The sequence below is a fragment of the Kogia breviceps genome, chromosome 10 (assembly GCF_026419965.1).
Source record: "Kogia breviceps isolate mKogBre1 chromosome 10, mKogBre1 haplotype 1, whole genome shotgun sequence".
NCBI classification, from domain to species: Eukaryota; Metazoa; Chordata; class Mammalia; order Artiodactyla; family Physeteridae; genus Kogia; species Kogia breviceps.
The window spans coordinates 27727970-27741476 of NC_081319.1; the positions used below are offsets into that span (position 1 = coordinate 27727970).

The 13507-nt window shown below is 42.4% G+C and overlaps 1 protein-coding gene and 1 pseudogene across 7 annotated transcripts in view; both read right to left on the reverse strand.

The window, feature by feature from the left end:
- Positions 1 to 13507, reverse strand: part of PTPRG (protein tyrosine phosphatase receptor type G) — a 741743-nt gene that overhangs the window by 45555 nt on the left and 682681 nt on the right. For all 7 annotated transcript variants that reach the window (XM_059078092.2, XM_059078094.2, XM_059078091.2 and 4 more), the window contains one exon: positions 639 to 730. In XM_059078092.2, coding sequence (XP_058934075.1) covers positions 639 to 730 — 92 coding nt within the window. The remainder of the gene's footprint in view (positions 1 to 638; positions 731 to 13507) is intronic.
- LOC131764628 (serine/threonine/tyrosine-interacting protein pseudogene) lies at positions 10616 to 11331 on the reverse strand (annotated as a pseudogene).

Here is a 13507-nt window from a genome sequence, read left to right on the forward strand (position 1 = left end):
ACACGGTTGAGAGTCCGCCTGCCGATGCAGGGGACATGGGTTCGTGCCCCGGTCCGGGAAGATCCCACGTGCCGCGGAGCGGCTGGGCCCGTGAGCCATGGCCGCTGAGCCTGCGCGTCCGGAGTCTGTGCTCCGCAAAGGGAGAGGCCACAACAGCGAGAGGCCCGCGTACCGCAAAAAAAAAAAAAAAAAAAAAGAAATGAAATGATTGGCTCAAGGATAATAAAGGTCACTCCTGGTGGAGCCGGCTTCAGATCCCTCAGACTTCAAATCTGCCCCCTCTGCTATAGCTTGGCCATCCCCGAAGTGACACAGAACGAGGAGCCCTGCCCTTTGCATGATGACTGCTGTCCCAGTCAGAACGCAGATGAAGAGAGAATCTGAGGCCGCCTCTTTCCCGCCACTAAGTCTGTTCTTTCACGGAAGTGCACAAGCAACTCCCTTTCCCCTCATTTTTACTGGGAAAAGAGGGCCTGTTAAAACTCTAAGTGTAAGGAAAAGGAAAAAGAGAATCAAGTCCCCACTTTCCTCAGTGACTGCTTCTGTTATGCTTGAAACACATTCACTTCAAGCTTACAAAAATCCCTGTAAAATAAGAGTTAGCCTTCAGGAAACTAATTTCCAGTTTTGAAACATACCTCAAAATCCTCAGAGAACCCATGCTGATTATTAGAATAGAGCTCACCGATGTGTTTAACAAACTGTTTGACAGGAATGGCTTCCATGTCATCTGTGGGAATAAAACAATATTCAGAGTCACAAAGAATACTTCCGTAAACCAATAACACTGATAAGGGATTACTGAAGACAGATATTTGGTTTTTGCAAAGAGTGATGTCATTGTATCAGCTGAAATAGAAGTCTTCGAGAAAAGTCTCTGGATTTACTTGACACTAGGGTCTCACTGTGATTCTGAATGCCTAAGTGCTAGGTCGGTTACATAGGGTTTTAAAAATGGTCTTAAACTATTACCTTTATTCTTTATATTCAAGGCAATGTATGTAGTTAAATCACGACATCATACTCTTAACTAAAATTCTGAGCTTACCAAGGGTACTTATTTGTTAAGAAATGTTATCACACCCTACGTTTTTCAAAACCTTGCTATTCAGTGGGGTCCAGCTTGAAGTTGGAACAACTAAGTCCTATTTCTGACCTCTGGAGTCTAAGCAATCCTTATACACAATTACAGACAGGTGCCACTGTACCAGCAGGCTTCGGGTACAATGCCATCTATGTTTAAGTGTTCACAATTTTCGTTCAAGACAGCTGTGTCTACACAATGCCAAAAAACCAGTTTGATGGAATTAACTGGATTTTTTTTTTTGGTGTTGACAGACTAGGTGTAGATTCAGGAAGTCTCCACATTGCAATTTATTTGCAGCGTTGTCAGTTCAAAAGGACATTTTCAGTTCCTGAGCCCCAAGTGCGTTTTAAGCCGATTTACCCAGATCCACTCTGCTACTTGAGTACTGCCGGAAAACAGCCACACCCCGCTAACTGGAGCTCCTCAACCTTCCCCTTCCCTCGCCCCTCCCCCGCAAATATTTCCTTTTAAAAATACTCTGCTGAATTTGAGATAAACAACAGACATGACATTTACTTTATTCAGAGTGAAAGATCTTTGGCAAACGCACAAACATCTAAACTGCCACAGATGCTTTTCTTAGCAAAGGGTATGAAGATCTGTATGTGTAAATGAGGTCCTACTTTGGCAAGAATGTTATAGATCCAGGCCTGACAATCTGATTTCTCTTCATCTGGTGACAGTTAACATTGACTATGTCATTCCTTCTCTACTTTCTTTCGAGAGAGCACAGCTCTAGGGTGGCTTTTTGCATCTATTGACATTTTCAAACTTGCATCATTCTAAAGCGGAAAAAAGCATCTCTCATATACTTTGTTTAAGGTGACTTATAAACGTTCATAATCCAAACCGCTTAGCAGAGGAATGTTACTTATCAAATAGGGGGTGCTCTGTACGTACAGAGTCTTTCTGTGTGAACAATTAAAGACCTAATCATTTTAATAGGCCACCTCATGAAAAAAATTGCCAAGTTATTTACAAATATTTCAGGATTGAAGATGTTCATGAATATGCAATCATTTTGCACGCCCAAGCAATCTATAGCTCCCATAATGATGTAACCAGCATTAACAAAGTAAGCCGAGCCAAAATGTTTCCCCAGAATATTTAGCAGAATGCACGGTTCAAGAAAAATTTCCCAAATTATCTGATCACTCCACTTAAAATGTTCAGAAGTAAGCACATTCTACAATAATGACCAAGTGGCAAAGAAAAGACCTTACGTTGAGAGGAGGACTAATGTGTACAAAACTGGAGCATCTCTAAAAGATTAACCCAAGAATAAACTCATCTTTAGACAAGAGGCAACATAAATAAGATGGGTCACAACCCAGCCCCACAAACACTCCAGCCTACAGACTGCAGGCAACACTTTTCTCCTATTGATTTTGAAATGGAACACACAATGTGGTTTCCAAGAGTAGAGTGACGTGGGGTTAATAGTATATAATAGGCTGAGGGCAATATTTATTCCAGAGTGATAGTTTAGAACTGGAGATTCCCAATAAACGTATCGTGCCATGATTAAGCACATGGCCTCTAGGTCAAAATAAGAAAAAAAACACATCAGCTTTAGAGGTATTTTACTCTGCAAGGTACATACCACGGTGTTTTAAAGGGCACAGCCCAGCTCAAGTCACTAAAGAAAAGCTTTTAGGTTAACAATTTATTATTTGTTCCTGCAAAGTGCTCAACTGTAGTATCCAAGCTCACGCCACACATGCCCAGAAATCAGCTGCTCTGCTCCCTCCACGGCTAGATGCAGCAAACCCCAGCAGAGCTCAGTGTGATAATCGTCTATGGAAATCACCGACTCACTAGCCTCCGATTTGCTTCTTCATCCAAAGAAGTCTAATCATACTCCTCTGGGTTTCCAGGCACCACCAGTAACGTCATAAAACTACCAGACAGGCAGATACACACACACACACACACACACACACACACACACTGTAGTGACCACCACCAGCAGCCCAGATAACACACTATTTGTCTTTCAATCAAGATAAGTGAAACTGAGGGGTCGGTAAATCTTTTTTTCCTCAATATCAAGATGAATATAAGGCTACAGCTAATTAGAAGTCCTAATAGTTTTCCTCTTACGTCGTTTTTCTATTAAATTTCTCTCAACATGAGCCAGATAATTATAAAATTAACTAGCAGAAGAGCAAGCAATCAGGACAGCATCACAGACCTGATCTGTTCACTCGTTATCTGGAGAGATCCTGTGTTATAAGAAGACATCCATCTGTAAAATGTTAGTTCCACCTATACATCTGAGTTTCAATTACAAATGTAGCAACTATTGGTAGCACTAACTATGGACCAGGCACCTTCTGTGCCCTTTACATGTATTAACATGCACTCACTCCTCCCCAAAGCCCTAAGAGATAGGTGCTATTTTCATACTCCTCTTATATAGTTGGGAACACAAGCTCAGAAAGATTAACTGAAGCCTGGAGTATGGCAGTGGAAGCTGGCCACAGAGCCAAGGCAAAGAGTGCTCCGACTGGGAGAGAACGGCTGTTGTCTGGGTCACAGGGAATGGGAAACCCCTGGAAGAGGTATTTACTGAGCACCTAGGACTTAGCCAGATATTAGGGAGATGGTGTCTGGCCAAGGGCAACATTTGTTATAATGAACGTAAGAAAGTAAGAGCAAGAACAGTGTGTCATGACACAGTTAGGACTACAAGTGCCATAAAAGGGACGGATTTGATGACTTAGGTGAATATAAATGTGGCTGACACAGGGGTGATGGGGGAGAAACATAAAGAAAAGGAAAAGATGAGCTGGAATCAAAGTAGAGACGTTCTCACTGACTGCAGGCTAGAGGTTGGGTTATTATGCTATAGTGAAATGGCCTAACGAGAGAGTCAAAATAAATGTGAAGAGAGACCGTACCGGTTGCCAGGGACTGTGCTCAATGCTTTTCATACACGTATCTTCACAAGAACTCGGTAAAGAGGATGTCATCATCTTCATGTTACATCCAAGGAGACTGAGGCAACTTGTCTGAAGTGACACAATTGCTAAGTGGCAGAGCTGAGATTTGAGTCGTGGTGTATTAAGCCCAAAGCCTGTGCTCGCATGCACTGGGACACACTGCCTTCATTCTCGGAGCACAGTTTCAAGGAAAAGCAAGGAATTACAGTATCTCGGTTAATCTGGTAAAATGTTACTGTGTAATTTTGTGCCAATATTTTTACATATAGAGCTTTCAGATACCAAAGGTTTAAATTAGGCAAAAATGGGGTAAGCACCACTCCCACTAAATCACGCCATTATAAAATATATGACATAGTCAGTTGAGCATCAAGAAAAGTGGGCTGTTGTTATTAAATAATATCACTTATACTTTGTTCCAAGATTTTAGCCTTTTGTGGTTGGAATTAAATTTAGCATTTAAGAGGTCTTTTATTTTGGTCAATCCACAACAGAACATCCTCATGTACTACTTCTGATGAAGCCTGAAATTAGTCTCTGGTTTGTTCTCATCAAAAGCAGAGCGTTAGAAGAGGGTGAACGTCTACCGAGAAGAAAGTAAAAAGGTGAGAGATTCCAAGGAGGAAAAAAAGAGCTGGTTAGTGTTGACCTCAAATGCAAAACCACAGGAAATAAAGAAAAATGCATGTGAACATGAAGAAAAGTTGCTTCTACAGCCTAAATGTCCATCGAAAGAAGAATGGATAAAGAAGATATGTTCTTTCTATTTATCTATCTGTCTATCTATCTATCTATCTATCTATCTATCTATCTATCTATCTATCCACACAGAACAGAATACTACTCAGCCATAAAAAGAGTGAATTTTTGCCATTTGCAGCAACATGGATGGACCTAGAGATTATCATACTAAGTAAGTCAGAAAGAGAAAGACAAATACCATGCGATATCACTTATATGTGGAATCTAAAATATGATACAAATGAACTTATTTACAAAACAGAAAGACTCACAGACATAGAAAACAAAGGTATGGTTACCAAAGGGGGAAAGCGGTGGGGGAGAGATAAATTAGGACTTTGGGATTAGCAGATACAAACTACTATATATAAAACAGATAAACAACAAGGTCCTACTGCATAGCACAGGGAACTATATTCAATATCCTGTAATAAAACATAATGGAAAAGAATGAGAAAAAGAATGAATATATATATATATGTATAAAAGAATATACATATATATATATCTGAATCACTTTGCTGTACACCAGAAACTAACACAACATTGTAAATCAACTACGCTTCAATTAAAAAAAAAAAGTTGCTTCCCAAATCTGTAGTTATGTCTCTGTTGTATTTACATCGACAGAGCCATTAGAGGGAAATCACCCATGCCAAAGTTGCTATCTCTTAATCTTAAGGAACAAGAGATTAAATACACAAAAAGGGGAAAACTTAGCAATTTTTGGTTTGAAATTCGAAAGAAAAAATCAGCACCCAAGCATCCCTGAACATCCACCACAGGGAGGCGCTGCAGAGGGCCCAGGCCAGTACACTGCTTGGTGGCAGGGTCTTTAGCCTGCAACTCAGTCAAATTGTGTAGTTGTTACTCTTATCTGCCACCATTGACGGAATGCTTCCTGTGTATCAGCCATCCAGAGGCAGTGGAGTAAGTGCCAAAAGCCAGAGCCAGTCTGCCTGCTGGTGTGACTTCACCTCTCTGTGATTCCCTTTCCTCGTCTCTAAACGGAGATCGTAAGCACCTAACTCATACAGCCTTATGCACAGTAAACTAGATAACATAAGGACTTACAAGAGTGCTTGGCATTTAGTAAATGCAAAAAGCTATGATTTACTGTTAGGTGCTAATCGCTTTACATGCATGATCCTATGATCTAGGGGCTGTCATGACCCCTACTTTATGGATGTAGAAAATGTGGCTAAGACAACCAAAGAACTTGGCCAAGGTCTACTGTCATCATGAAGTGGTGGGGCCAGGCTGACTCCAAAGCTGGCTTCTTCCACCTTACATGATCTCTCTAGATCTTAAATTGAACATACAGGGTTAAGAGAGGGCAGAGAACCATATAATTATTATTATTATTATTATTATTATTTTTTTTTGTGGTTCGCGGGCCTCTCACTGCTGTGGCCTCTCCCGTTGCGGAGCACAGGCTCTGGATGCGCAGGCTCAGCGGCCATGGCTCACGGGCCCAGCCGCTCCGCGGCACGTGGGATCTTCCCGGACCGGGGCACGAACCCGTGTCTCCTGCATCGGCAGGCGGACTCTCAACCACTGTGCCACCAGGGAAGCCCCCATATAATACATTTTAAAGGAGTTCTCCAACCACAACAAAAAAGGGCTGAAACGAATCGCTTTGGCTTTAAGGGTAAACCTCGGGTACCTGGAAAATTCACACTGATATTCTGGTCACCTTGATGATGCCAGGTAAATAAAGTGTCAGGGCTTCCCTGGTGGCGCAGTGGTTGAGGGCCCGCCTGCCGATGCAGGGGACATGGGTTCGTGCCCCGGTCCGGGAGGATCCCACATGCTGCGGAGCGGCTGGGCCCGTGAGCCGTGGCCACTGGCTGGGTCTGCGCGTCCGGAGCCTGTGCTCCCCAGTAAGAGGCCCACGTACCGCAAAAAAAAAAAAAAAAAAAAAAAAAAAGTGTCATAGGATTTACCTTCCTGCCAACATGCTTAGCTGTGGGGTTGATTGGCTTAAGGACCGTTTAAGAAAAATATCACTGCTTACTTGTCACTCTGGCAGGCTGTGGGTACATATAAAATCACCATTAAGATTCTGGAGGGCCTTAAGTCACTTACTGAGGCCAATCTCTATAAAGTTCATTTAACCCTTAGCAGTTCCTTCAACCCTATTCCAAATCCCAACCAAATCTACCTGAGGGAAGGGAGAACCTACAAAGCACAGTACTTGGGTCAAGTCAGTCGTGCTCAGACCTCTCTCCAACCCCACGCCCCGCAACTGGGCTGTTACCAGGGACCGCTAACCACCCCTGTAGTGGACAGACCTCAATATTTGGAACTCGGTCCCCTTCTTATCTGCCCCCTCAGCCTCTCAGAGGCCAAGTTCAGGCCTTTCTCTGTGCTTGGCAACACCCCTGTGTCACCTTAGGAAGATAAAGCAAACCGGAAAGAAAAGAAGATCGTCAAGATTTTTAGTTCCTGACTTAGGACACAACAAACAGATTTTTGTCTAAATCAGACTCTTAGGATGCAAGGAGTGTTGTGGAGATGGGAACATTTTATTTCCTGCCATAAAAAGAAATCTCTTTTCATTTATGACACAATGAAGTCAATCAAGAAAGGGCTTCATTATAGTCAAAAGACCAATGAATCGCCTTTGGAGATAATCTCTGTATAAATAAAATATGCCAACAAGGTTGGTTTAATCCCAAGGGTTTTAAACTGCATGTTTAAAACCCCTTTATGTGCCGGCACCCTGCTGAAGCCAGTGACCTTCAAATTATTAAGATGTATTTTAACTGCGGGAAAGGCACGAATCATTTCTGGATTTCTAAGCTACTAGTTAGCAGCAACATTTTGTTTTGTAATGCTCTTATTAGAAAGATAGATTTTCTTTTTTTTTTTTTTGCGGTATGCGGGCCTCTCACTGTTGTGGCCTCTCCCGTTGCAGAGCACAGGCTCCGGACGCGCAGGCCCAGCGGCCATGGCTCACGGGCTTAGTTGCTCCGTGGCATGTGGGATCTTCCCGGACCAGGGCACGAACCCGTGTCTCCTGCATCGGCAGGCGGATTCTCAACCACTGCGCCACCAGGGAAGCCCTAGATTTTCTAATATCCAGAAAAAAAGCATTTATCAGGACATTTGTGTTTGACAACATGCACATTTGGAAAAGCCCTTTCAACATGCTCTATGAATGGGCTAATTTCATGACCTGAGTTCTGGCTGTATGAAGCTATACATAACGAAAACCTACAAGAATAAGTGGCTTAATACAGTGAATATAATTTTTGGATGACACGTAAGGCTTCATTAATAACTACAGCAAAAATCTTATTCAAGCTTATTGTTTCAAAAGCATATCCCAGAGTGGGAAACACTAGATTTTGTAAAATACTTGTAGACGATAAGAATAATATGGATCTTAAAGCACAGAAATTTGTGACTACTTCAATATCTTCGAAGACAGAACGCTAGAAGGGGGCTGATAGCTAGGTTATTACATTCAATTACTCTTTATCCTCCCACAGTAACCATGGGAGACCGGTAAGCATGGAACATTTGATTCTGAAAACCCATGAGTGAAAAATGTCGAGTCAAAGCCTGAAGTCTCTCCTTTCATTCTCCTGAAGAAGTCACAATTTAACTTAACTGCAAGACAATCCCGCACTTTTCTCATGCGTCATACATGGAGCAGGTACCACAATTTAAACATTTCCTAATAAAAGAATTGATGTCACTTCTCTAGTGACTGGAACTTAACCTCAAAAGCACCTCTTTCCTGTTGGATAATGATACTTTTGCACGTGGAGTTCCTTCTCATGTGGTGGGATAACTGACCTTAGCCACCACACTGGCTTTACAATTTCCACATTTTACAGAGATGGAGGTGAGACCAGGGGAAAAAAATGTCTTCATTCTCACACCACTGTCTTTGCCAGTTAAACCAGAACACCCTGAAGATTCTAAATTCCTAAATTTCAGTTAGAGTTAGTAAAACTGATAACTCGAAATTCCTCAAAAATTCCTATAGACTGCTGTCTCCAAGAGAAGAGTATCGAAAGGTTAGCAAAAGGTTAGCAAAGGTTAGCAAAGCTTTCCTTAACGTTTCATTTATTTATTTAATTATTATTATTATTTTTTTTGCGGTACGTGGGCCTCTCACTGCTGTGGCCTCTCCCGTTGCGGAGCACAGGCTCCGGACGCGCAGGCTCAGCGGCCACGGCTCACGGGCCCAGCCGCCGCGCGGCACGTGGGATCCTCCCGGACCGGGGCACGAACCCGTGTCCCCTGCCTCGGCAGGTGGATTCTCAACCACTGCGCCACCAGGGAAGCCCTCGTTTATTTTATAATACTTTTTAAAAGTCAGTGTAACTCATTGACTTCACTTATGCTTTGGGATTTCAAGACCAGAGCTGTTTATTTGTGAATTTAAACCTCAGCAGAATCACCCAAAAGTTGGTGATTTAGTGTCTAAATTTATTCAACATTCAACATGTTTGTGAGTTGCACCTCAAGGCATTTAAATCACACAGACCTACTTCTGCATAGGGAATGGAGATATTGGTGGTGGGGTGGGGGAGGAGTCTTTTCTTAGGAAAGAAGAGACTAAATGACTAGGAAACGAAGGTAAGAGGAGAGATTTTTGTTTTGCTATGGAGGAAACTTCAACAGAAGAAGGATGAAACTCTCTCACGGAGGACGAAAGAGAATTTAATGGAAAAGCAAGTGGTCAGTGCTAGTGAAAGAAGAAGAAAACGATAAAGAACAGTAACTCAGAAAAAATTTAAGAGAACAGTCGCATGTATTTGAAAATGTCTTGATTTAATGAAGCAAAATCCAAATGAGGAGCCTGAAGTCTTGAGATATCAGGACTGGCAGAGCAGCATGCCAACAGGTGGCAGAGACATTTCTAAGCATCTGGACTTTGAAGTCACACAAAGATTCCAGTGCTAGCTCCACCATTTGTCCACGTAACCTCAGGGAAATTAAATGATGTCTCTGGGCCTCAGTTTCTTCATCTGTGAAATGGGGATACTGATTGCCCCTGTTTCCCTAAGGTTGTAGTGAAAAATAAAGCATGTAGTTTTAATCAATAAATGCTCAATAAGTATTAGATGACAATGATTTCTGAAAAAGGTTAAGTGTAAAATAAGTTCTAAGATCAGAGTATATTACACATTTTAAAATGATGACCTAGAAACTCTATTTTGCAACAGTTTAGTACCTGAATTTTCAGTCTCACCCTGTTGCCTACATTTTAAATGTATATAATGGTTCAGTTTACTGGTTGTTGTCTGGAAATATCTTTTTTAAAAAATCAGTCATAGCAAATGAGGGGTTGAAGTGATAAGGTGATACAGCTAGGGCCCAGTAGTCTTTCTTATTAGGTTTTGAACAAAGATAAAATATAAGTGAGATCCAGTTGCCAGAATAAGTATTCCATATAAAATCTATAAATATCCTACTATTTTTTTTTGATTTTTAGCAAACTTTAGGAAATGCTTTTGTTATAAATTACCCAGAGTTTATAAACAAGTCCCCCCTAACTTGCATTTTGTTTAAAGTAACAACTTTATATCATATAAATAAATTTCAAGTATGAAAAGTACATTTTTACAATAATACCTCTTTGCAAGTCCAAAATTCTTGGTTTATAAACTGTAAAGAATTAAAAAAAAAAAAAAAAGGAATAAAACCATCAGTGCCATCTATTGCAGAAGTCCGACATCTTAAAATGTTGCTCAACAAGTTGCAGAGAAACACGTCTGGAAGCGACATATAATTGAAAAGAAACTACTTGTGTTTTTACCATTTTACATTATTACTTTCTGTAGTATTTTCTCCTTCCCAAATAGAAATTCACATCCTCTACGCTGCTGCTCTCGAATCAGCCATTCTGCGCAGTCGCCACTTGCACGTTTCCAAAATCATCTTCTTCTTCATGTGTTCTCTTCAAACTGCCTGTGGTACCAGAATGAACAGATAACGACCTTTCTATCTGAAGTGGCGACATCATCTGTATTGTTAATTTCGCTAGGTAGATGGCTTCATATTCCTGAAGCTGATGGACAAATCCAGCATTAGGATTAATACAAAATCTTCTTTCTTGAACGTATGCAAATGCATCTCTGTACTTCATTTCAAATGTTCCCATAATGTATGCAATAACAAAGGCAGCACTCCTGGAGATTCCTGCATTCCCATGGACAAGAACTTTTCCTCCACTTTGTAAGCTCCCATCAATACATTCTTTAGTCATGGGGAAAAAACGTATTATATTTTCAACTGGATTATCTGCAATATCCAAGACTAAATACCTAAATAATTGTTGAAAGTTGGGTTTAATAAAGTCTGCTTCAATATTTTGTCTTATACATATTATATGAGTTATTCCATGTTTCTGTAGTATAGGTAGCTTGCTTTTCATGGCAGAAGAATATGGGCCTGAAAACGATCCAGGCAAAATTTCCTGCATCTCTCGTCTCATAGGTTAGGTCCACTCCTCGGCGTCTTCTTTGCACTGTGGGAGCGAGGGGAACTCCAGCTTCACGTCCTCCATGGTCCCGGCCCGCGGGCTTGTGGGTTGGGTGGGGTGGGAGTGGGAGTGGGAGTCACCCGCCGGCCAGACAGTCGGGGTGGCAGTGGCGGTGAAATGAAGGAGGGAGGGTAGACCGGAGGACTGACGGGGAGGCAGCAGGCTTACAACTAACACACGCAGACAAAAGGGTCCCAGCGACTCCGGCGGCGGCTGTGGCGGCGATGACAGCCGGGAAGAGGAGGGCTGGGCGGCTCGTGCCCGGCCGCCATGCTGCTGCCGCCTCCCTCCCCCGCCGAGTCTCCGCGCCCCTAGGGCCGCTATCCTACTATTTTTAAGACACAAAAACAATTAGATAATTCTTAAAGTAAATCATTTAAAATGATCCCATGGAGGTCTCCAAGAAAGAAAAATTGTGCTGAAACCTTTAATAGAGTGAAAAAACCGTGTGATTTCAAAAAAAAAAAAAATCGTATTTTCCTTATATTGATTTTTCCTATGCAAGACATAGTTGCACTGTAATAACTGGAAGAAACCTTAAGAATAAATACAATCATGGATTGTTAAAGTAAAATTCAAACTACTTTACAAATTTAACTATTAAATAGGACTATGAACTTTAAAAAAAAAATTTTTTTTTAAATTTATTTTAGGCTCTCTTGGGTCTCCATTGCCGTGCGGGGGCTTCTCATTGTGGTAGCTTCTCTTGCTGCAGAGCACGGGCTTCAGTAGTTGTAGCTCTACAGCTACAGCTCTACAGCTCTAGAGCTCAGGCTCAGTAGTTGTGGCTCGCAGGCTTAGTTGCTCCACGGCATGTGGGATCTTCCCGGACCAGGGCTCGAACCCATGTCCCCTGCATTGGCAGGTGGATTCTTAACCACTGCGCCACCAGGGAAGCCCCGGACTATGTACTTTTGTTTAAGAAAAATAAGAGACTGTGATCAAGTTGAAAGATTTTTAAAGAAAGGCCATGTAGGGTAACTTCTTCCCAGTTAAGGGTGAAATAAGTTTTCTGTCTAGGCATGCCCCTAGTGAAGGGTATTGCTGTCTATAAAAACCTGAGAAAACAGTGAAAGAGCAGTCTCACTTTTGGTTTCGGCAGGTAAGTCCTTTCACGCCACACTGCATTACAGCATTTAAAGTAATTCATTTTCACAAACGTGTTACAACTCATCAAGGATGCACCTACTTATGCCAAGGGAGGCCCAACTGGATACAATGGATTTCTCAGTCAATGGAGAAGCTGAAGACATTTTTCCTTCCATGTACTTCTACCACCAGTGAGTAAGAATCAGGAGAAACTCACATTGAAAGAAATGTCTTTGGGTTGTGAGTATTTAATAACTTGGTGATTAAACAGCCTGCTGGGAAATGAAGCAGAGAACATTCAAAAGCATTTCTGGTCCAAGACAGCTACTCAGAGGTGTGGCACGGCAGGCACGATAGATGGCATTTTTCTGAGGATTGCGGGGAACTGAAGTCTTCAAGTCCAAGCCCAAGAGCATGGCGAGGTCGGCTGCACCCAGTAGATGTGGATCAGTGTTTGGGACAGTCTTAACCTGGGGGCCGTGCAAATGCTTGCTCTCCATGGCTGCCGGGTTGAGCGATATCATGATTTGGGAAGGAAAACTTCCACAGCTGACACTTCTGGCTTCCTTTGAGCATTCCAAAGTGTTTTGACACATACCATCTTATTTGATCTTTTTACATTAATTAATTAATTAATTAATTTTTGGCTGCGCTGGGTCTTCGTTGCTGCGTGCGGGCTTCTCATTGCGGTGGTTTCTCTTGTTGCGGAGCACGGGCTCTAGGCGCACGAGCTTCAGCAGTTCTGGCACGCAGGCTCAGTAGTTGTGGCTCGCAGGCTCTAGAGCACAGGCTCAGTAGTTGTGGTGCACGAGCTTAGGTGCTCCGCCGCCTGTGCGATCTTCCCAGACCAGGGCTCCAACCCGTGTCCCCTGCATTGGCAGGCGGATTCTTAACCACTGCGGCCACCAGGGAAGCCCCTTATTTGATCTTTAACACCGCGTCGTTTACAAGTAGGGCAGACATCCTGCTCACTTTGCAGATTCTGGAAACTAAGGCTCAGAGAGGTCAAGTCATTGACCAAAGGTTTCATGGCGGAGGCAGGGCAAAATCCTTGGTGTGCTGATTCCCCATCCAGGGGGAAAAGAAACTGAAAACTGAAAGACAGCCCAAGAAGTATCTCACCATTTAACCTTTTAAAAT